This window comes from Sceloporus undulatus, chromosome 1 (assembly GCF_019175285.1).
Source record: "Sceloporus undulatus isolate JIND9_A2432 ecotype Alabama chromosome 1, SceUnd_v1.1, whole genome shotgun sequence".
Classification (NCBI taxonomy): Eukaryota; Metazoa; Chordata; class Lepidosauria; order Squamata; family Phrynosomatidae; genus Sceloporus; species Sceloporus undulatus.
Genome location: NC_056522.1, coordinates 204,467,314 through 204,491,177, shown reverse-complemented (window position 1 = coordinate 204,491,177; position 23,864 = coordinate 204,467,314). Strand labels below are relative to the sequence as shown.

The window sequence follows — 23,864 nt, the reverse complement described above, 5'->3', positions numbered from 1 at the left end:
CAGTTAACATTTGATTTAAATCTGTTTCTTAGAGAATATCTCATAATTCCAGTTATCTTGCCATCAGTTGATGACACATCACTGGTGGATATGCAAGTAAATGAGCTTTCAGTAGTATGCATTCTTCCTTAGAACATCTTTACTTCATGCTTAGCTGAAAAACCACTCAGAGCAACTTAAGAATGAAAAAATACTTTGCTGGAAGCCTTCAGTATCATAGCCATGACACAAAACCAAAAAATGGCACAAGGAGGAAAGCAAAAACAGAGCAAACATAGGCATCAGTTCTGAAAGTTAGATTCAGATGTTTGGATTCAAGAAGACGTTTGTTAGCATGCAAAGAAGATACTGGATATGCTTGGTTTGTTGTCCTGTGTCTGACCGACTGGCTGCTGCTCCTCAGCAGCAGATCCTGGTTGGCCTCCCAGTACAGCAAAGGTAAGCTCTCCTCTCCTCATCACCTTTGGCCAGTCTGAAACAACCAGTTCCTGGAATTGGTTGCAAATAGCATAAGGCACATTGGAAAGGATGAGCTTGGACCATTATATAAGCATTCTGCTGTTAAGTGTGCAGTCATAGTTCCTGTTACGTCTGTGCTCTTAAATTTGCTCCAGGTTCATTGATCACTTGTCCTGCTGCAAACCTTTCAGTTCTCTCAAGGATTGGAGCAAATAAGCTATGATTGAAGAACTAGTTGTACAAACATAATAGAAGTAAGGATATGTGTCACTGAGCTTTTGGTTTCAAAATATAGTCACGCCTCCTATAACTCATGGATCTGATTGTACACCCAGCGCACACACCCACACCATGTGCATGGGGCAGGCTCCATTCAAGCCTATAGAGCTTGAATATGTGCAAGCCTCCAATCTTGTGGGTTGTGGTGGATGGATCCCCTGTGAAAACAGAGGGCCAGCTGTAATATGATAGTGGCAGAAAATTTGTCAGAGCAGAACAGCAGAAAAACAAAATTGTGTGGCTTGATCACAATTTGGTTGTGTGTTTTACTCAGTCAGTTATTTAGTAATTTTAATATTAGTACTACATTAGTAATATCAAAAGTAATGAATATTTGTGTACGGCTTTCTGTATTAGGACCATATTGCATTATATTCTCAAAACTGCTCTGACTGCCTCGTGTTGCATTTTGGGGTTTGTAGTCCAATGTGGCTTAAGAGTTCTCTAGCTGAATATTCTAAATGCCCCTTAAATTAATCAGATAAATTGGTCATCATGAAACAAAATATTATACTCATTTTAATCCCTTTCTTCCCTTTAATCCCTTTTCAGGCAAGAAGTTTTAAAGTGGAATGGCTGGGGATACAATGACTCCAAATTCTTGTTCAATAAGAAGGGACAAGCTGAATTCACAGGAAAAAGGTAACAGCTATGGATACTGTATGGTAAATATTTGCTTTTCTTTTTTGAAAAAAGATTTTAAAAGTACTGGGTGGATGTTGATATTAAAATAAGAAACTAGCAAAATTTGACTCCAGATGTAACAACCACAAAAAAAGGGAGTCAGGAAAGCCGTACATATAGTATAAGGTAACACTTGTTTTTCAGTAAAGAACAAAACAACTGTACATAAATCTACCCAAATTTTTCATAAATTGGAGCAGCTAAATGGGTGTATATTCTACTCCAGACCACTTACCCAAAGTTTGGTTGACCTATATTACCAAGGGAGACATACAGACATTTCATAAGTCTGAAACAGCATGCCATGGATTACTGCAGGTACAGGTGTTTTGTATAAGCCAAATGTGTTCTGACATACATTCTGTCTTCATCTCTCACTGATGAATAAGAATAAACCACTCATAACATCATAGGTGACACAATAAAGAAGCATTTGACATGGCATGTCTGCCCTCTCCATCAGGAGTAATAGGGTTTAAAGTATGGATTAAAATTTATAGCTTAATGGAACCATGTAAACTAAACATATATATATATAGCCTTAAAAACTTATTTCAAGTTCCTGCTACTTGTGGATGTATAAATATTTCATCAACTGCTTGGTCCTTCCAAAGAAGGAGGTCTCCCTTGAGGTCTCTATAGACTTGTAATTTGAATGTTTGATTAGGATTTATGTTCATCTTCATTTATATTCAATTATTTTTATTCTCCATTGGTAAACAAATATTATTTCATATCATATACTCTTGTTTTTCTCGACTTTGTTTTCTTGGTGGTTAAATATTAAAGGTTCAGCTCAGCTTTCTTGACTTTCCATCTTTCTCACCTATAATATAGAAATTGAAAATGCTATGGCATGGATGATTATGACTTTATAACCTAAAGATATTTTTGTACTTGAGGATCTTATTCCAAATCTTACTTTTTTCCTGACTACAGTCTCCATTTTGATTAATTGCTAAGATATACAAAACTGGACAGAAAGTTGATAGGAAGAAAATCAATTCATTTGAAATGGTGCTGGGGGAGAGTTCAGCAGATACCATGGACTGTTAAAAAGACAAATAAATGAGCAAATTGGGCCCAAACTCTCACTAGAAGTAAAGATGGCTAGACTGATGCTGTTGTACTTTCAGTATGCAATGAGATGATATAATTCATTGGAAAAGCTGATAATGCTTGGTAAAATGGAAGGCAGTAGGAAAAGGACAAGGCCACATAACAGGTAGATTGATTCAATCAAGGAAGCCACAACCTAAGCAAGACAATTCAGAACCGGGATTCTTAGCTGTTTCTCATTCTTAGGGTTGCCTTAAGTCAAAATCAATAGCAAATAACAAAAACCACCACAACAAAATATTAAAAGAAGTAGTAGCACCACGTCTTTCCTTCTGCATGAATTCATCTAATATTTTAAAATAGGAATGATAAAGTATATTTCCTTCACTGGAATATTTTTAAAATGCCAGATGGCATGGAAGGGCTTTAGTATGGGGTGGTGTGGGATGCAAAAGGCATGTGATCCTCCAAGGTACAATGAGGGCGTGGTGCCACCTTGGACCTTAGGCAGGTGACTACACCAATTTTGAAATGATTTTAGCTTCTGGTCATTACCTTATCTAGTGACTGTGAATTCCATAAACTAAACATACATGACATGAAGAAATATTCCTTTTTGTGTCTTCTGAATCATTGCCGATTAACATTACTGAGTGAACAAGAGGGTATTGGAAAACTATTTCCATTAATTTTGTTCACCGCGTGCATAATTTAGACAAACCTCTTTTCTAAATAGAAACATTCCAAATGTTTTAGTCTTTACTCAAAGAGAAAATGCTCAACAACCATATCCCATCAATTTCATCACCTTTTGTTGATTCTGAGATATATGTTTGGAACATGTACAGCATTCCAGCATTTGGTTGCACTTACATTTCACAAAGCATTACTGTATTATGCCACTTTTCATATTTTCAGGAAAGACAAGATTTCCATAATTAATTTCATGATGAGTTCTATTTTTTGTAAGAATGACTTCTTTTCATCCACCTCATAATTTTGTAAGCTTCCATCATGTCTCCCATTTTGTTTTGGGTTTTTGGTTTTGTTTTTTTGTTTTTTTGCTTAATACTGCTGTCTCTGAAGTTTTTTCATTCAAAAGAAAGATACCCTAGCCATGTATTTTTCCTTCAGACTTCACTGTTCAGGATAGTCATAACATACTTTAGATGCGCCGTCCTGAACTGTATGCATCCTAGTAGCTGTGGGTTAGCCTGACATTTATATCCAGGACAGGGAACTTGTGGCTCTCCTACTGTTTTTGGATTGCAGCTCTCATCAGCCCTAGGAACATAGAAAGCTGCCTTGTATTTAATCAGATGTCCAGGACTTCAGGCAAGATTCTTTCCTTTTCCTACCTAGACAATCCATAGTATCACTTGGTGGTCTTCCATTCAAGTACTAACCAGTCTGACCCTTTCAAAACTGGACAAAATCTGTATTAAATGAAACTAGGCAGCATGGGGAGGAAGGAAGGCAGTTATGGTCCTAACAACATTCAATGAGCCCCATGCTCTCCATTTCTGCCTTCATTTCTCAGTAACACTGTTTTATTTCTGTCACTTTCCTGAAATTGAGGTTTTATCTGTGACAGTTTCTTTGTTGCTGCAGTAGGTTTTTTGAGGCCCAAGGATCTTTATTAAATAGTTGTCTTTCAGAACCGGTGAGAGTCTATATGATTTTTGTGTATGAATATGTCACTATGTGCTTTATTTGGCATATTGGAGTTGAATTATCACTCAGCATATGAAATTCAGTGCAAGCCATTTTGTTACTCACTTAGCCAGACCAGAATGTTCTTTTGGGAGCAATTTTGTCTACTTTGGACTATGTTACCTTGTGCAATTTGTTGCCTGGGGAACTTGCTGTGTCTCATTTCAGCAAGTCATTTATGAACATGTTAAACATGTGTTAGAAGGAACTGACTAAAATGCTTTTGAATTCAGGTATCGGATAGGTGGAATTGTGTTTCCTCTTTTAAAAGAATGGTTAGAGAAATACGTCGGAGGAAGTCTGGAGCACAAAATTACCCCTAGAGTAAGTAAATAAATGAAAAAATGTTGTTTGTAACTTTAATTCGTGTCCAAGTTCTGCAGTTTCTTTGCATGTGGTTGAATTGGTCAGTAAAGAAATTTAGACAATGTCAGTCTATTCTTTCATTGGCAATGGCTGTCATGAGCTTGGGTTCACAGCCCTAGAGGGCTACTATAATTGCTCCCAAATGTGTTTGGTGCAGTCCTTTTTTTTTTTCCTTTCTGGAAATGCTGTGCTTTCTTCAGTCTAATTTGACTGTGCTGCGTTCTTGCAGGCTTTTCTAATTACACGATTTTGTTGTTGAAAGCGTTTTTATTTTCATATGCACAATATTTAGCTCTGCTGTTATGAGTTAAGTTTATTTTAAATTGATTTTTTAAAAAAAATACCATTTCTATATTTGTCTGTTTTTCTTGCCTTTCTTTTAAAATTAATGCTCTATGAGAGAGGTGGGCATGGGGTGGATGGTGACCCACATGTGACCCCTCTCTAAGTCTTTTTTTTTTGGGGGGGGGTTGTTCTCCCCCAATCCCCAATGCCAGGAAAAAATAGGGGCCAAAATTGTTTTGAGGTGCGGGTTTTTTTGCCTCTGGAAGGCCTCTAAGAGTAACAGTCTTATGCTTAATTGGATCACTAAGTCCAAACCTTCTCCCACAAATACAAAAATCAACACTCACATTAGATGTCTGTCACTTCCAATGTTTATGTTTTTATACTCTTTAAAATTTTAAAGGATTGTTGGGAATTTTGTGCCCTGTGTTGGGTGCTGGAGTAAAACTTTGGTTCCCATCCCTGCCAGAGAGCCTCACTTTACTATGTGACCAAAAGAATGAGATATAAATATCTAGCAGTAAAATGGTACTGTGTTGATAACTTCTGTTGGCATTTAGTCACTAATAGATGAGTTGCTTGGTTAGACGACCAAGTTAATAAAATATAAAATATAGACGACCAAGTTAATAAAATTCTTAACAGATACTGGTACAAATCTAATTAGCTGCTATGAAACACTGACATGTGATTGTGTTCTGAACCCATGGCTGATTTTGTCTCTTATTTGAATGAACCTTGAAGTAAGGTTGTGCCATACTAGGGCACTCAATAGTACGTATTAAGTGTTCTCTTTACCCTGTTAGACTTCAGACTACCAAAACTAAGTGAGCCAATAGTGTAGGAGAGCAAGAGAAGTCTGCATACCTCCCTCCATGCCAGGAGGAGATCCAGCAGAAGTTGGACAGCAGTTCCCATTAGTCCTAGCCAACTCACCCAGTAGAGAGGAATCATGAGAGTTGAAGTCCTAGAACTTCAGGAGAATCACAGTTGCCACCCCTTCTCTGTGCCAGAAACACCTCTATCCAGCCTGTATTCACACACCTTTGCAGTCTGTACCACTCATGCCACATGTTGCTCAGCCTTGTTTTAACTTTGTGTATCATCTAAAATTTATTGCCACCTCAGTTTTAGTGAACAATTATTAGAGATATATTGCCTAAATATAAATGCATATCAAACAATATGTGAGAGACGAGCAACCCTTCTTGGTTTGTGTCTCATAATCTGAGGGGGCTGGTGGAAAATCTTGTTTAAAATAAAACTGATAAACTCAGTATAATTTTACATGTGTATTGTCCCTTGCCTTCCCCCAAGAATCTCAATGGATAATTGAAAATGAGTCCATTGTTAAATGTGATTATAATTCAGACTGGGTGAGGGGTGCCCTCAGTAACATAAAGAGCATGTGTATATCCAGGCTGCACAGGGTTTTGCAGTCTTTGTTAGGTGCATGATGCAATTAACAAAGAAAGCTTTCACATTTAATATAGCCTTGCAAGCTTCATGGAATATTTGAGCACAATGAAATACTGTCAGTTTTCTGGCATTCCAACTGTAGTAATCAGTTACTTGGATGCTTTTACTGTATCCAAACACATACCTTTATGAAGGCTGATATTTCCTGAACAACCACAGCACATTGTTGTGATTGGCGAGAAGCATTAATATGCTATGGAAGATTGCTTATTTGATCACTTCAGAAGTCCCTGTGGCAAAAGAGTGCGGTGAATAATCCCACAATGTCTACATCAGATATGACTTTAATCACAATCAGTGACCAGAACTGGAAGAATGGTGTGCCCTTAGGGAAAACTGCCTTCTGAGTACCTTCATGCACTGCTGATTTCAGCATGCCACCGTCCATTCAAGTACTATACCCAGAGCAGCAAATACTGTAGTCTGAATATGCAGAGGGCAGTCTAATTTGAAGGTCCATAATTTTGCTAGTTCTCTGCTTCTTGCACTTGACACATCCCTGAGTGTGAGTTGAAGAGAGGAGGAGAGAATAAAGGAAACTGCAAAATAACATCTTATGAAGGATTAAAGGAAGCATTAGCCCTGCTTTGTTCTGTTTCTTTTAAAATAGACCAGTCAGCTACATGCTGCAATTGAAGAGTAATACTTAAATTGTTCTTTACAAGAGCTGACATTTCTTAGAAACACATGGCATATTTTTCCATGAAGAAAACCTCCTGAGACAAGGAGGCCCTGTATCGATTTTCATTTCAAAGTGCACCCAGCAATCTGTCCTTAGTGTTAACTAACATTTTCAGACAGTAGTTATCTTCAATTTAGACTAGATTCTGAATGTATGCATTTCTGAAAGTAAAAATTTTCCTGAAATCTGTAGGCGTCAGAACGAGGCTGCAAATCTCGGTGCTTTTGGATACCATTTAGAATAAATTATTTTAATCTAAGAAACAGCTTTACTCATTTCCATTACTGATTAAAATTGGTTGTATGCTTCAGTTTTGATACCCATTAGTTTATTTTCCATATTTAATAGTAAAGTGGATATTTAATCCAGGAAAAAAAATGTACCTCAAATTTAGGAAGCAGAAGTTAGCAGAATGGCTTGGCTGCTGTTCAGCCATAACCACCACTTCTTTTCGTAGGTGAGATTTGATTACAGTGAACTCTACTACCAATTGTTGCAGTGGATTATTACTTTAAATATGTTTAGAGTTACTTTTCTAAACCTAATGAATAAAAATGTTGACAGACATTATCTGAGAAACAGGAACCTTTTCCAAAGACTGAATTGTAATGCAGTCTAAGGGAAAAGCTTAAGATCTCATAAAATGAACTCGCAAATTTGTTGTGGTAGAGTTAAGGAGAAACAACTTGGTAAATATAAATAAATAAATAAAAATAAAACTTTTATTTATATCCCACTCTGCTGTAGCAAGACAATCAGAACAGCTCACACTAAAATGTCCATATACAATATAATACATAAAATTACAATATCCCCCCTTAATTTTTTTTAAATATATTAAATATTAAAGAATTAGATATATACAGGTTAATTAGAGCCTTTATCGTCCATCCACAAACTACAGCCATCTTTAGTTAATGCCAGTGAGAACAATATATTAGCAGCCAGCTCTCTGAATAGTTCATGGGTAGAGCAAGAAGCCTTAGGTGTAGGAAAAGCACTTGCTTTCTTTCCTCACTGGGTGTTTTTGGAGTTCAAAATCTTGGCGTGATTAAAAGGATTGTTTATTGTGTTTTGTGTTCAAAACACTGTTGAGTCTCTGTGAGAGCTTATACATTTGATTGTGTACACTTTTATATTGAAGGCATCTTTAAATATTAGTGATGTACCTCCCTCCGTTGCAAATGAAGAATTTCTCCAAGACCTTCAAACAGCTAAAATATCATATTCCCAAGAAGCAGAATCTAGAGTATTCAGAGCTCATGGTAAGCTAAAATTTATATACAAAAGAGTGCATGCTATTTTTTCCCCAAAATTAAATTATCACCTTTGTAAGACTTTGCCCCTTGTGCTTCAGGTCATTGTCTCCATGAGATATTTTTGCTCAGGGAAGGAATGTTTAAACGAGTTCCAGATGTAGTTGTATGGCCAGGTAAGCTCTTCCGAATTCCCATTCTTCAAAGGCTTTGTTCTCTTTCAGCTCCAATAGAGAAAAATTCATGTCAGTTTTCTCACAGATATTGGGAAAGCACTTGGCAGATATTGCAAAATGCAGAATCTCTCTTGGAATTTATTCCAGAAATGCAAGTGGGCAGTCTGAGAATGATGTTGATGCTGCACGAGGCTGGGCTTTCATAAAAGAGATCTTCCAATTCTGCCTGTTTGTCACTTGTTTTATTTTCTTCCAAAGTAAAAAGAATCTAATTAAAACCTTAAACCACCTCTTGTGATGCACGCTTTTCTGGTAACCACTATATTTTTTTGATGACAGCACCCTGGGCCTTTTACCCCACCGCTGCCACCAAATTAGTGGATGCATATTCAAATTGCAGACAAGCTTTTACTAAAATAATATCAGAACTTTATTAAACAGATGTTCCAAACGAGAGATACTTAAATATGTGTAGATAAGGCAGTTGATGTTTCATGCACTTGTGTTACTTGTTTCAGTTGGTAAGTTTACTTTCTTAGTTTTAACTTTGTTACAATGACAGTTTCCTTATACCCTGCACAACTTGGCAGGAGGTAGGGGCCAAAATTAAAATAGGCTAAACTTCTTCGGGCCACAAATATATTTTAATTAATAATTAAAGAATTAATTATTAAATATCATTAATTAATAATAATTAATATAATTAACATTAATTCCATCCTCCCAGCTGACCCTTGATTGGCTGTTGCTAATCTAGCCTAAATCTGCCTATTCTCTACATCTCTGTATAAACAAAACATGAAAGAAAAGAAACATGAAGCAACTCACACACAATTCCATATGCCACCAATATGGATTGATTCTCCCTCATCCAGAATTCTGAAATCTAAAACACTTCAGACACCAAAACATTTTTCATCGGTGGCTGAGATATTAACACCTTTGCTCTCTGATGGGTCAGCGTAAATAAACGTTGTTGCATGCAAATATCGTATAAATTTACCTTCGGGCTGTGTATACAAGGTATACACGGAAGATAAATGAATTTTGTATTTATGTTTGGGTCCCCCATCTGCAAGGTATTTTCTAACTGAAGAGTCAAACCTTTTAACTGGTAGCTTCAGGACCAGATCGTTCTTTAGCTGATTCTTTTTTTAAAAAGTATACTTACGCTGGTGTTTTCAAGAATATATAATTCACTACTTAAATCACTTTGCAGTGGTTGAAAATAGCTAGTTTCAGTTACAGAATTTGGGAATGAACTGGCTCTTACCCAGCTTCAGTGTATTTTTGCCTGGTAGTCCTTATTAGTGCAAAACCATATACACACCTATTAAAGCTGTACGTATACCTTTGTCTTTTTCAGAGACACATAAACACACAGATACTAAATCCCCCCTCTTAGCTTCACTTCCTCCAGAAAAATTGCCAACACTGTTGTAGGTCTGTGCCTGTAGCCCCTGACTATTCCAGCCAACATCTTCAGAACTGTGAAGTCGAAGGCTTTCATGGCCGGCATGCATAGTTTTTTGTGGATTTTTCGGACTGTGTGGCCATGTTCTAGAAGAGTTTCTTCCTGACATTTCACCAGCATCTGTGGCTGGCATCTTCAGTGGGCCCTCTGTATCTGTGGACTTGGTGTCTGCAGATTTAAGCATCTATGGACAACAAGCCCATGAGGGGAAGCAGCAGAGGAGGAGGAGAAGGAAGGGAAAATGGCCACAGCAGTGGCTGGGGGCAAAGAAGGGGAGGAGAAAGGAAGAACGACCACAGTGGCAGCTGGGGGGAAGGAAGAGGAGGATGGGAAAACGGCTGCCACAGCAGCCAGGGGTAAATGGAGGAGGAGGAGGAAAAAGAAGTGGGTGTAATTGTGCAGCGGGCACGGTGGCGGTAAGAAGAGAAAGAGTTGAAGGAGGAGGTGGCCCCTGCCATGGTGAGAGGGGCTTCGGGTGTCTGGGAGGGTAAGTCCTATTGTTCCCAATGGTGGCATGGCTGCATGGCCATGCCACCATTGAGTACTACAGGACTTGAACATCCACAGATTTTAGTATCTGCAAGAGGGTCTGGAACAGATCCTCCACAGATATCGAGGGGCCGCTGTATGTTTGGATTTAAACTGTTTTGAAAGCAGAATATAAATTTTAAAAACTGAATTAATACTCTACAGTCATACACAGTTTTCAGTGCTAGTGCTACATGTGGTTTCATTTATCTGTATGGCCAGTGCTGCTTTGGGTTGGGAATTCCCTTCCATCCTGTAAAAACATGGCAGACATTGTGCTGTTTCCTTACTAGAAGTATGACCAGTCAGTTCACTGAAAAGGCAAGTGAAAATATTTGAATATAAAAATAATTCTAAACATTCTAGGATTAGTTAATTGTTAAAACTACTTAATATATTGATATGCATTTTAATTCTCTTTTTGTTTTTTTGTTTTTTATACAGAATGTCATGATGATGTAGTTAAAATTGTGGAACTAGCCTGCAAGCATAATGTTTGTATTATACCATATGGTGGTAAGTAATGTAGCTGTTTAGCAACTTCAGAAGAACATTTGTTAGTTTGTCTTTAATGGCCAGGATCCAACAGCTACTTGAGGCATAGCTAATGGCTTGAGTATGCTTAATAGGATTGTTTGTTTTGAATGGCAGAGCCCGTTGTTGTATCACATGCTGCTGGTGGAAGTCACCTAAGGTTCAGATATATTAATTCAGATTGTGTGAGTGCACGCACACACATTGCTTATACAACTCCATATTGGTTAAATGTAAAATAACTAAGTTTACAACAAATGTGTTAAAATGTTGATGTATTTCTGGATTTTGTTTGTAGGAGGGACAAGTGTTTCCAGTGCTCTGGAGTGTCCTCCTGAAGAAAAAAGAACCATTGTTTCACTGGATACCTCACAGATGGTATGTGAAAAAAACCTTTTATGCCATTGTGGCCAAAATAAATATTTATGGTAAAAATATTTCACTGGAAATGTTTCAGGGTGTTACTTAAGAAGTCATATTTCATTGGCTAACAAAGGTCAGAGGAATGCTCCCTGTAAGTGTCTCTAGTATTGCCTTGAATATTCTATTATATATACAAAAAGTTATCTAGATTTTTATAGGGCCATTGCGATGGGTAGCTGAATGTAGCTCTGAGGCACACTTTTCCATGTCCCAAGCCTAGTCCTTCCTATCATATTTGGTCTGTCTAATTGGAGTAAATTCTGTAAATATTGTCCCCTGAATTGATAGTTCATTGGTCTTTGTAAAGCATTTCCAATCTCAGGGAAAGAAGTAGACTTTACGGCTTTTGAATAACTTAATAGTGCAGTTTGAGGGGACAGGATCAAAATTTAATTATACTTCCATATACATTAAAATATACAGTCCTGGTTTAAGTTAATATTGTTGCCTGTATAGCACATGATACTATTTTACTGTCAGAGTGCGGGACCAGAATCCTGGACAATCAACCAGTCAGCTTAATTGATAAATCAACAGTACTTTATTGATGGTTCCAGAATCGGAATTCTACATCACTCAGCTTCATAGCTGAGACTGACCCCTCCCAACCAACCCAATGCATAAATCCCCCTTAGCAAACTACTCCTCCCTTCAGCAAAAGCCCGCACTAGCAAAACCCCTCCTATTCCTCCCTGGTTCCCATACACCACAACTCCCCCCTCCGTAGCTCATCTCCCCAGCCTAGAGACTGCATTCCAAACCTCTGAGAACCAGGCCTTCAAGGCCACCCGATAAGCACCACCTGGAGCTAACAATTACAACCCAGCTTTCCCTCTACAAGCCTAGCTAAGCCTACCCTAGCCCCCATTATCCACAACCACTATATATCTGGTAGAATACACCAGGATTCTAACATTTATGTACTTTGCACATAATGTTATTGCAAGTCAGTTTCTGCATCAACCTATGTATTAAATTTCTGCATAAATTCTTTTGTTTTGTTTGTTAACCCATAGAAGTGTGTTTAGGAACTGTGGGTTACATTCTGTGGGCCAGATCTGAGTGATCTCACTTCATAGTTCAGTGTTTGTATTAGTTATTAATTGTATTATCTTTAAAATCAAGACCATGAATAAAGAAACTGCTTTCTGCTACATTAGTATCTTCACTGTTCTGGAGATTTGGTCTTGGTTTATTGTTACATAGAAATCACCTTGATCCTATTGATAAAATGGATGTACGGTGCATCCGCGCCCATGCAGGCTCACTATACACGGCTTCCAGCTTATGTAGACGCCACATGCCAATCAAAGCAATGGCACATGCGCTGCCCCCAAGCCGCAAGAATGTGCCCCATGGTTTTTAATGGGCCGTGAGCATACATGAATTTCTCCTTATGCAGGGGGATCCAGAACAGATTCCCCCATGTAAAGGGAGCGCCCGCTGTATCAGCAGTGTACTTCTGCTGGATTCCATTCTTCCCACCAGAATCAGCAATCTCTGCTCTCTCCTGCAGCTGCCTCCATCTCCCATTCAACCTGAAACCCTGACATAGAGAACAGGGAGACCTTTTTCTGATATGTGATTTGGGTGTTATCTAGAGCTGCATGGGTGTGGAATAAAGTTCAGATTCTGGCGACATTGAGTATGGATGCAAAATATTGGTCTTTATTTCAATTTTTGTTTGCAATAATAGTAATACAAGGAGGAAAAAGAATTCAAAATTCATTTATATCTGTGTTGGGGAAAGTGTGGCCTCTGGAGTCCATATTTCCAACCGCTGTAGACTTCTACAAGTATCCCCAAACTACCAACACCCTATTTTTTAAAACAACAGCAACAACCCCATTTATCTTTTCTTTTTGTTGGCATTCTTCTTAAAATGATAACAGGAAGTCAGGGAAAGAATTGGCCCTGGTGCAGTTGTCCACCCTATTTTATACCTTCCAGCCTCTAATTAGTACATTGTCCAAACACTGCTTCTTTTTTAACCATTAGATCGTTTCATAATTATTTTTGTTGCTTTGCAATAGAATAGAATTCACTGGATAGATGAGAAAAACTTGACCGCTCATGTTGAAGCAGGCATTGCTGGACAAGACTTGGAAAGACAGGTATTTTCATTTTGTTTCTTTGATAATTGATGGTGATTTTATGTCTTCTGAATACACTGCATATATTGTTTCAGGTTTGATTAGCTGTTTCTGAACTGTCATACAAGTTCTTGACATTCTTCCCTCTTTCAAAGGTTCCAGGTATCTCTTATTATGTGTTTGTTCTTTCTGTTTAAATAACAACATTTTCAAGGTATATTAAAATTTTCAGACCATTAAACAAAACAAGCTAAAATGTTGGATTTTTCCCCCCAGTAAGAAACATGATCCTAAAAGAGGAGTGGAGATTGTGTGGCCTGCCAGACGTTGGATTGCAATATCAAGCAGCTTATCCACTATAGGCAATGGTGAAGAATGCTAGGAGTAGCAGCTCAATAATACCACCTGGATGAGAACCAATCACTGACTTGCATTGGGAAAGCATTACAGTGTCTAGCCATGATAGATCTGCATTTATCTGAAGCTTGTACACACTGCCAACTGTTGAAATTGTCCTAATGCCTTGAACACAAGAGTTACAGAGGACATGATACGAGTGTCATTCTGTTGTGAAACTCTTATTGTTCTGCAATACGTTATATTAACAGGTAAACCAGAGGGGCACAATTGCTAAGTCATCCACTTTCCACTCCTACACTGCCAGCTTAAAAAAATATTGGTATACTTCACTGCAAAAATGGGGACTTCACAATGACGGCAGTTTCTCCTACACTTGAAATGTTCTGTATGTTTCCATGCATAAGATATTCCCCAGACCAACAGATCTTGACATCTGCTCCAGTGCTCTTCCACTGATAAAGCATGAGATACCTACCTGCAATACAAGTTTTCTTGACATCTGTTTATCACTTCTCAGCCTGTCAAGGCTCGTGAGGCAAAAGCACAACAGATTTTAAAGAAACAGTTTGAAAAATAAACAGTTAAAAACAGTTCCTCAAAACCAAACCATTTTGTGAATGGAAAATCATATCAAATATTGTAGTCTTTTCTACCTTATGGGACCAACAGCACCTTACACCATACATTAAAACAATACAGCCAAAAATTGTTAAAAGCATTAAACACAATCCATTTAAAATATTAAATATTAAACAGTTAAAAACACATTAAAATCTACCTGTTGCACTACACTAACCAGTTAAAAACTGAAGGAATGTTTAAGTAAGAAGATGAAATGAAACAAGGCCTGGGAGTGAAAGGAAAGCAATAAGGTCTCCAACTGAGCCTCTCTTGGCAGAGAATTACATACCCTGGGAGGAACCACTGAGAAGGCTTTCTCCTGAGACCTCACCAGCCACACCTGTGATGATGGTGGGAATGAGAGAAAGCCCTCCTCTCAAGATCTTAAAACGAATCTAATCAAGTATTCATGTATGAAACTTCAGTGTTATATAAGTAGTTAAATATTCCTATTGCTGTTTGAAAACTTGATGCAGGATATGTTTAATGTAGGCCCTCCATGTGTGAAATGCTCATAAAACAGGAGTTTGTTGGGTAATCTGCCTACAAAGAACTTTTCTATAATGATTCTAAACAATGAATTTGTACTCATAACTGGAAAGGCGTGTGCAAAATGGTTTTAATGATCTGATTCAAAGCTTTCATATGTCTCTTGACAGAAGGCCTGAGGGTGGGGTCAGGAAAATTTGGGGGGAAATGTTTTTCCCCATCTCCCCTCCATAATTGCTTTGCTCGTTGTAAATCTTGGGATCATTTTACTCCTCAAGCAATTTATTCTGCACTGTTTCAGTAATACACTCATACACTCTTGAAAACATATTTGGATATTTGCTAGTTTTGATATATACTCATAGACTTCACATAAAAGGAAGAGGGTTCATAGAGTTTTCCAAAAAGTGATTTTTGTTAGAACCCCTAACACAGCACTTTCTGATGAGATGGCCTTTCATACTTTTTAATTTTTATATCCTTTTATCATTTGATGTAGTATTTTAACCTTTCCAAGAGCTGAACTTTTTTTAAAGGTTAGAATTAAAATGCACAGAGCATATTCCCTTAATTTAAATGACATTTTTCCAGGCTAGTAACTTCTGATGTTTCACCAACTGCTCTATTCTTGAAATGCCACAGAATCTTTTGTCCCACTAGAATAAGCCATAATAGCTTCTTTTCTGGCAGTTTCTCCCTTTAAAACTAGAACACTAAGCTCCAGCCATTTCTCTTTCTGCACCTCTTCTAGATGGGAGAATAATTTTGAATAGTTTTTAGTGTGTGTTTTATTTGGTTTGTATGCATGCACATCACTTTAGCCAGCACTGGAAATAAACATAGAAGAGTAAAATCCAGTGGAAATCAGGAACATTAGTCTTCTGTTCACCTTCAAAGTTGGCTTTGGAGATCTGAAAAACTTTCCAAAACCTGCTCTCTAATAGCACACAGAGCTGCAGAGAAGAGGGAAGGAGATCAAAGTTCTAGCATTACAGTGTCAGTGTAGTGTTGGATTTATGCTTAGGTTTTAACTTATAAAGCATGACTCTGGAGTGCATACATCTTTCTTGTACTGAGTCATGAACTCTGGTAAAAGAGCTATAGAGTACTGCCAAAATGGTTGATTAAAATGTGTGAATGAAGTTTAGGAGGCTTCAGTAACACTTGAAATTTATAGTACAAATTATTCATCAACTGCTGCAGTGTGGTTGTCCTGATGTATGAAGCAGGAGCCCAATGGAGTCACCCAAATTTCCTGATTACTTTGGATTTTACATGAGAGGGAATTTTTAATCTTGGCATAGGAAAGAGAAGACCAAATGCACAAGTCTGAAGCTTTTTTTCTGGTGATGCATCTCTTAATAGCTTTTTTGTGATTAGCAGTCTTGTGTTTTACATGTCAGCAGCCCAAGATTTGCTGCATTGACAGATACATCTTTTAAGTTCAGGACATACTGTGACCTTCGTGCACCAGTGAAATGTCACAAATAATAGCCATATTCCAGTACGTAATAGAATAGATAAGACTAGCACTGATATTTAGAGTCATTGAACAATTCAGGAAATGGGTTATTTGCTGACGCTTGAGAGCTGTTCCACCCCTATTTAACATTATTAAATAATCAATTTTCTAAACTCTTTTCAGCACAGAAATGTAGTTTCAGGCACCATACATGTGACTGCTAGTTGATCCACCTGATATAAGAGACTGCTTTGTTTGTCAGCTCACTATGGGGTTAGTATATAAAGGCGTTTCACTCAATCTCTTTGAGGCAGTGCAGATGGCAAAGCCAAACTAATAAAGAAAAATGAAACCAGCGACAAATGTATAGGGATTCCTGATCTGCATAGCAAATATGCTGTGGTATTACCTACAGAATTCCCAGCCAGATGGTTGTATATTAAGAGAGCTCTTCTTGAGAAAATCAAGTTTAATCAGTTGTTCAGGATTTCAACAGACCATCTGCAAATCATGTTAACACAACCACAAATAAGTGCTTGTTTTATGGTTTGTTAGTGAAATTGTTTAGCACCCACCTTCTGGATATTACTGTGTTCTTTGGAATATTCTTTACAGTTAATAAGGTTACATTGTAAGTATGTAAGGCTATGTTTTATATGTAATAATGCCTGAGATCTACATCTAATTCACACTGTAATGTCTGGTTATTTCCCTTCTGATAATTTTCTCCATATATTTAGACATGGACATAGTACAGTATCAATTTGAGAATTCAGGAAGACAAAAATTGCAACAAATTTTACCATACTATTGTTGCCAAAACTATTTCTGTAATGGAAAAATTGTTGCAAAAGTGAATCACTGTGTTGTACTATAGATAATTATGCGGGGAAAGCCTGGTAACAAAAATTACTGTGTGCCATCACATAAGAATAAATGCTTGTTAAAACTTGTCTCAAACAGATGTATTTATAATGATTCCTGCTTGTCACTAAAGAAGTGTACATGTACCAAAAGAAATTCTTTGTTGAAAGTTTTGTACCCTTATTAAAAAGTTGTAATAATGAATTATCTTTTCTTTGTTTAGCTGGGTGAAAGTGGTTACTGTACAGGTCACGAACCAGATTCAATGGAATTCAGTACTCTTGGAGGATGGGTAGCAACAAGAGCATCGGGCATGAAGAAAAATATTTATGGAAACATTGAAGACTTGGTAAAATTCTTCACTACTGTGATTTCACTACTGTGCTTCCATTTGAGCATTTCCCCTTTTTTCCCCTTTAAATTTAAATCCCCCCCTCCAAAAAAAAGCATTGAGGGAAATACATTCCAATCAAGTTAACAATCATTGTCGGCGATGTGGAAAATATCATTAATTATATTTTTTACTTCTTCATACCCCATTTTACCTTCCACGTTCTTAATCACAATTTCCCATTTATCTTTCCATGATTCTTGATTGCTTTCCCCAGTATGTTTAAGGCCTGTTACAGACTGCCCAAATAAAGCTGTTTCGGGTCTCTTTGGAGGTATGCTGTTTAAATGATGCATGCATCCTAAGAATCCAGAAGCTGCACCAACGCTGCACTCCAGTGCTTAGGAATGGAGTATGGCTTTGGCGCGACCTCTGGACTCTTAGGACCCATGCATCATTTAAATAGCTTACCTCCAAAGACACCCGAAGCAGCTTTATTTTGGCAGTCTGTAACAGGCCTAAGTCTTCTTTCCCTAAGGAAATCAAATAATATGTATTCTTTTATATATTTAAACTAATAAGACTTATTCCAATTTGATTGTTTTTCCATCCATAAGCAATCACTGCATGAGCAGCTTTTAGAAATTGTTTTATTACATAGCTTTGATTACTATTCAGTCTTAATTCCTCTAAATTGAGAATTAAGCAGTTTTCTTTGCTTAATTGTATCTCTATCCCTATTATTATATTTATCTGTTTCTTAACCTCTGTCCAAAATTCTTGAACAAATGGGCATTCCCACCACATCCATGTCAACATTTTGATTAAAATTTATCATTTATAAATGCTAATTGATGTGGCGTCCTGTACCATTTTCCAATCATTTTCATTTGTTGTTCTTTTATATTTGTATTTTTAATATCAACAATTTCTTTTTGAGCATTTTCCCTTATCTTTTCATCAGTCATGAAAAATACTATTTTGAGATGCCAAACATATGTTTAAATATACTCTTAAGAATACAACATTGAGTGTTAAATGTTATATTAACCTGAATTTTGAAGATAGAAATAAACACATATATTTGAGAGAATCCCAGGATATAGCCATGTTGGTAGGTAGAATCAGTATGAAAGAAAGTTGGCAGCATGAGCTTTTGTAGACTACAGTCTACCCTCAGATGCAGACATTTCAGATATTCTCACTCCATTAAATGTATCTGAGAAAGCATCCTGCCAACTTCTTTCTTTCAGTTAGTCTCAAAAGTGCCTCAAGATCTCTCTGCATACATATATTTGAGTAAAATAACAAATGTATCGCCTTCTTCTGGCTTGGAGAGAAGAAAAGAAAGGTGGGAACATAATATTTTTTTCTGTATGTTTCTGTTCCACAGTGGTGGTGTGTCATTTTCTCCTTCCACACTGGATTGTCTGTTTATAACAGTAGCATCAAAATTTGGTCTGAAAATATTTGGTATGTTTGCCTGCTTTGTTTATTTTCATTTAAATGTAATTTCAGATGAATATCTTATTTTGTACAGGTGGTTCACATAAAAATGGTGACTCCAAGAGGCGTAATACAAAAAAGCTGTCAAGGACCACGCATGTCAACAGGACCTGACATCCACCATTTCATTCTAGGATCTGAAGGTATAATTAAAGCAGAATTGGAATATCATTGTTTGAGCCTTTGGTAATCTATGGCTGGCATTCCATATTGCAGTTCTGGATTTGTAATCTAGGGTTATGAATCCCTAACTGCTCCATATTCATTAAGACTATGTAGTCTTACTGTAAGACTGTGCAAGTGCCCCCAAAGCCCAGCTTCACATCTAGCAACTGCATCAGGCAAGGGAGATATCTTTAGCTGGCAGTTGGGGCACAAGGTGGAAGATGTTTCCATTTCTTTATGCCCAAAAGTTTGAGCGTATTGGCCTCCAGGGACAAAGGAACAGCTATAGCTATGATGCCTAAGTCAGAAATCCTGTCAATCTGTAATTAACACAAACTACATCTTGGGAATCTCTTGAAAGCACTAGCTGTGTTGCCACCAGATGAAAAGCCCTGACTTGCTAGAAATTAACAACTTGCTGAGACAAGCCAATGGTTGCCTCTGTGTGCAGTGGGAGCTGCTAGACATAGCACAGAGCTTCATTCTGCACTTGGTTTAACCTGCCTGGCAGAAAGGAATATTCCTAATCAGGTTTATTCCCTCTCAGTCAACCAGAAAAAGAAACCAGAGTTTTGCTTTATGGTCTCTTTAGTTCTTCCCACTGTACATAGGAGCAGTTGAGCAACATGCACAAACACATTGCTTGTTAGAACCATCGCCTGTCATGTTATGTAAGTGTAGCCAGGGTCTCTGGATTGCTATTTGATCACTAGATCTTGGGTGCCAATTCAGACATTACACTAAATCTCAGTTTCTTAACCATGGTTTATGATGTGTGGATTAAAGAAATGGACTGGAGTAAATTAAGTATCTCAGCTATTTTGAAACAGATCATAAAGTAAGTAATTATACTCCTGTGACCTCGTCTCTGTAGTCCTTCTCTTTGTTTACCTGCATACTACTCTTCCATTTGTTTCTTAGTCATTTCCCATCATACTTCATTCATTTTTCTTCAATCTAACATCCAGCCATTGCCCTTCGTGGTAGATTTCCTTCTCATCTAAATTACTGATACGCTCCTCAATCCTATCAGTTACATTTTTTAAAAAAAATTGAGAATGCTCTTAAATGCTGTACATCCTAACAAACAGTGTAAAATAATTTTCTTCATGTTGGTGCTGGGTCAGCCCATCTGAAAAAAAAACACTCAGGTTAAATGCTTTCACCAATAAATGTCTTACACTGAACTTTAGTTACAACATTCTTTTCAGGGTATTTTAAATAATACTTTATATACTCATGTATAAGTCTAGAAATTTTAGTCAAAAAATTGACCCAAAAAAGCCAGGTGGACTTATCCATGGGTCAGTGTAAGTACTGTATTTTAATTCTTCCCCTTCTCTGAGTTGAGGGCATTTTTGAATTCTGGGGGGGGGGGGGGGATGGCAGTGGTGGCACTCTTGGTTCTTCCCCTCAAATGAGTTCAAGAGGAATCTAGCTTAGAAGAATCTGAATAAATTTTTTTCTGTATGAAGAAAGTCTTTTTGCGTCCTTTGTTCCATACTCCTACGTTTCTCCCTCGACTTACCATGGATCATATCAAAATCCATAATTTTGGCCCCAAAACTTGCCCTTGACTTATACATGAGGTTGACTTATAGTTGAGTATATACGGTAGTTTTAATATTGCATGCTGTTATTACAGATGTTTTGCCATTGTAGTGTATTACAGTGAATTTAAATGGTTGCAATGCATAATCTTTCAAATTATAATATTTATGCAGTTAGAAGCCTGTTCCTCACAGTTTGAGAAATACTGCATTAACTGTACACTTCCATTTGAATATTCTCAAACAACAAACATTTAAAGAATTCAGTGAAAGTGTCATATGGTTTTCAAAATTAATTTAACCAAAATGGCTTCAAATAAATGGAAAGCAATAGGATTCTAGACTTTGCTTTGTAAATTGTGAAATCTTATAAGTCATTCAGCTACATTAGCAAAATGATTATTTTCCTCTTTTTATAAAGGAACCCTTGGAGTGGTAACAGAAGTTACAATAAAAATTCGACCAATCCCTGAATACCAAAAGTATGGCTCTGTAGTATTTCCAAACTTTGAGAGAGGGGTGGCCTGTTTAAGAGAAGTAGCAAAGCAGGTAAAGTAATCTTATCTTCAATTGTATTTTAATTGCACTTTTTTATATATAAAAGGAGCAGTCTCTGAAAGCTTTCACTAGATGGCATACTAATATTCCACTCCCATCTTTTTGAGGCAGAAAATATATGTGAGGAGGCTTTACCATATGCAACTAAATGGTTAAATAAAATGTTAAAATCTTACATTTCTGTGAACCTGATACTGTAAAAAAAACAAAAAACACCACCCTCCTGTGGTACTTGGGCAATATTTAATAGTTAAGTATGTCTGACTCGGCCAAATCGATCACCAACAATGGTCCACCCTGGCCTCGCATCGGGAGCCATGGAGATGCACTATCCACGATGCTGCAGCCTTTTTTGAAAGCTCACGCTGAATGAGTCTCGAACAGAAACAACAATGCAGAAAGAACCACAACCCGGAAACATTACCCAAGGAGACTTTCTGCTGTGCTTTCTGCAACCGTACTTGCTTATCTCGAATTGGCCTTTTTAGTAATCAACGCGCTTGTAGAAAGCGTGGGATGAGTCCTTTCTGAATTTTCGTTCATGAAGTAAAGCCAGAGAGAGAGAGATGTATGACTACACAAGGTTGAATTCAGACTTATTCTTGCTAAGAGAAGAAATAGAGAAGATTGTCTGACGGCTCAGATCCAAAAATGAAATGAAATTCAGTTTTCAGCCTGATCTACAATGGTGTCACTAGTAATCTTCAGACATCTTATGTGCAGTACGCATTTAGTTTATTGCATTTAAAAGAACAAAAAATGCTAGGGAAAGACATGAAGGTGTGGAAGTCTGGAGGTGCCTCTGATCGCATGGAATGTCATCTGGTTGGACATCCTTTGTTCCAAGTACACAAAAGGTCAGATTGTTAGTCATCTCCATTCGTCCCTATGGTACGCCCCACCCCTTCTCCCCATGCAGCTTTCAGCGTTTGCTGAAAGCCGCGTAAAGCGCGCCCACATATGACGCAGGCACACTGTATGTGTTATAGATTATGAGTGTTCATATCCTATTTGTCAAACTCAAAGACATAAAGAAACACATATATGGGGATTTCAAAAGTATTTGCAATAAAAAGTCAGAAACCTTCTAAGCAAAACAATCATGTAGCCTCTGAATTATCTTCCTGGTTGGTAGAAAAATTAATGGTGCATGATCAATAAAAAAGTGATTTGAATTTTGAATAACACTTTAGTTCCATGAAGTCTATAAGAAGACCTCAGGTATCTGCCACTGCTGTAAATTTTCTGAGAGGCAGTTTTCAAGTGTAGTTGTAAGAAGAATTAAACCTAATTGAGATTGAGTAATGATGATTACAGATGAGTAAATTCCAATACCAAACACTAGTAGTTCTTCTCTGAGTACAGTAGGATTCTCTAGGTATACCTGCAGTCTCTTGGGTAAGATTCTTCTCATTTTCAGTTTAATCCCATAGAGTTTAAAAAAAAGAAGCTTAAACTTTAAAGCCAATTTTTGGTGGCATGGAGGGCTACAGAAGGAAGAGTGACCCATCATGTAGATGCTGAGACACTGGGTTAAACAACAAAACAAATATTTCTTCTTAAACCCCTCCCCCTTTTTTGGGGGGGGGTAAATGTATTAGTTAATGTACACAATCCTTTGAAATGATATATTCTACATTGGTTGCTCTTATAAAATAGTACACATTTCAACAGCTTATAAATTGGTCAAGTTTTGAATTGTGTGTTTATATTTGATGTATATTATATGCTTTTAAAAAATTCTTAAGGAAGGAAGCTAGTGTAGTGTTGATTTTTAATAAATCCAGACACTTCTAAAACTGTTTTTTTCCCTTGGCCATTTTCATTCTTAAGTCATGACCTTATAGGTTGCTTTGATTTCAGTAAGTCTTCTCTAACTGTGCTGAAGCCTGGATCAAACCCGTGTCTGTGTAGTATGGAAAGACTAGAGAATGGTATTTCCTACAATGGAACTTCTTTGTATCACTTAAAGTATGAAATGTCGTTATTCCCATTTTTCTTTCTGTGGTATTTTGGGGTTTAAAAGAGGAATACATTTATGAGGTGACATCAGTATCTACATGTTCTTGCATAAATTAAATGCAGTGGGCCCTTGGTATCTTCTGGAGTTTGATTCCAGGAACTCCATGGCTATCAAAATTCGTGGATGCTCAAGTCCCATTATATACAATGGCATAGTAAAATGGTGGGCCTTATACAAAACAGCAAAATCAAGGTTTGCTTTTTGGAGATACTATTTTAATATTTTCAAGCTGGAGGTGGTTCACTCTGTGGATGCGGAATTCGTGGATATGAGGGCTGGCCATAAATGCAAAGTATTTTATACGAAACAAGCTATTTGAATACTTTGGATAACATAGACAAACTGTTAATTTTTTTTAAATGGTACATTGGGTGTTTTTATATAGCACAACAAGCCAGAGCTCCATAAGAATTCTGGCTTATCGTGGATGAGAAAGAAGCCAAGT

General features: G+C 37.3%; 1 protein-coding gene across 3 annotated transcripts in view; it reads left to right on the top strand.

Annotated features, from left to right (window-relative positions):
- The first annotated feature begins 908 nt into the window (after positions 1-908).
- AGPS (alkylglycerone phosphate synthase) overlaps positions 909-23,864 on the top strand; it is a 44,461-nt gene continuing 21,505 nt past the window's right edge. For 2 of the 3 annotated variants that reach the window (XM_042455320.1, XM_042455301.1), the window contains exons 1-11: positions 909-997; positions 1,291-1,380; positions 4,428-4,518; positions 8,151-8,271; positions 8,364-8,438; positions 10,885-10,956; positions 11,273-11,352; positions 13,431-13,511; positions 17,510-17,635; positions 19,158-19,266; positions 21,260-21,387. In XM_042455320.1, coding sequence (XP_042311254.1) covers positions 924-997; positions 1,291-1,380; positions 4,428-4,518; positions 8,151-8,271; positions 8,364-8,438; positions 10,885-10,956; positions 11,273-11,352; positions 13,431-13,511; positions 17,510-17,635; positions 19,158-19,266; positions 21,260-21,387 — 1,047 coding nt within the window. In that variant the 5' untranslated portion in view covers positions 909-923. The remainder of the gene's footprint in view (positions 998-1,290; positions 1,381-4,427; positions 4,519-8,150; positions 8,272-8,363; positions 8,439-10,884; positions 10,957-11,272; positions 11,353-13,430; positions 13,512-17,509; positions 17,636-19,157; positions 19,267-21,259; positions 21,388-23,864) is intronic. The other variant, XM_042455311.1, reaches the window with a different exon arrangement.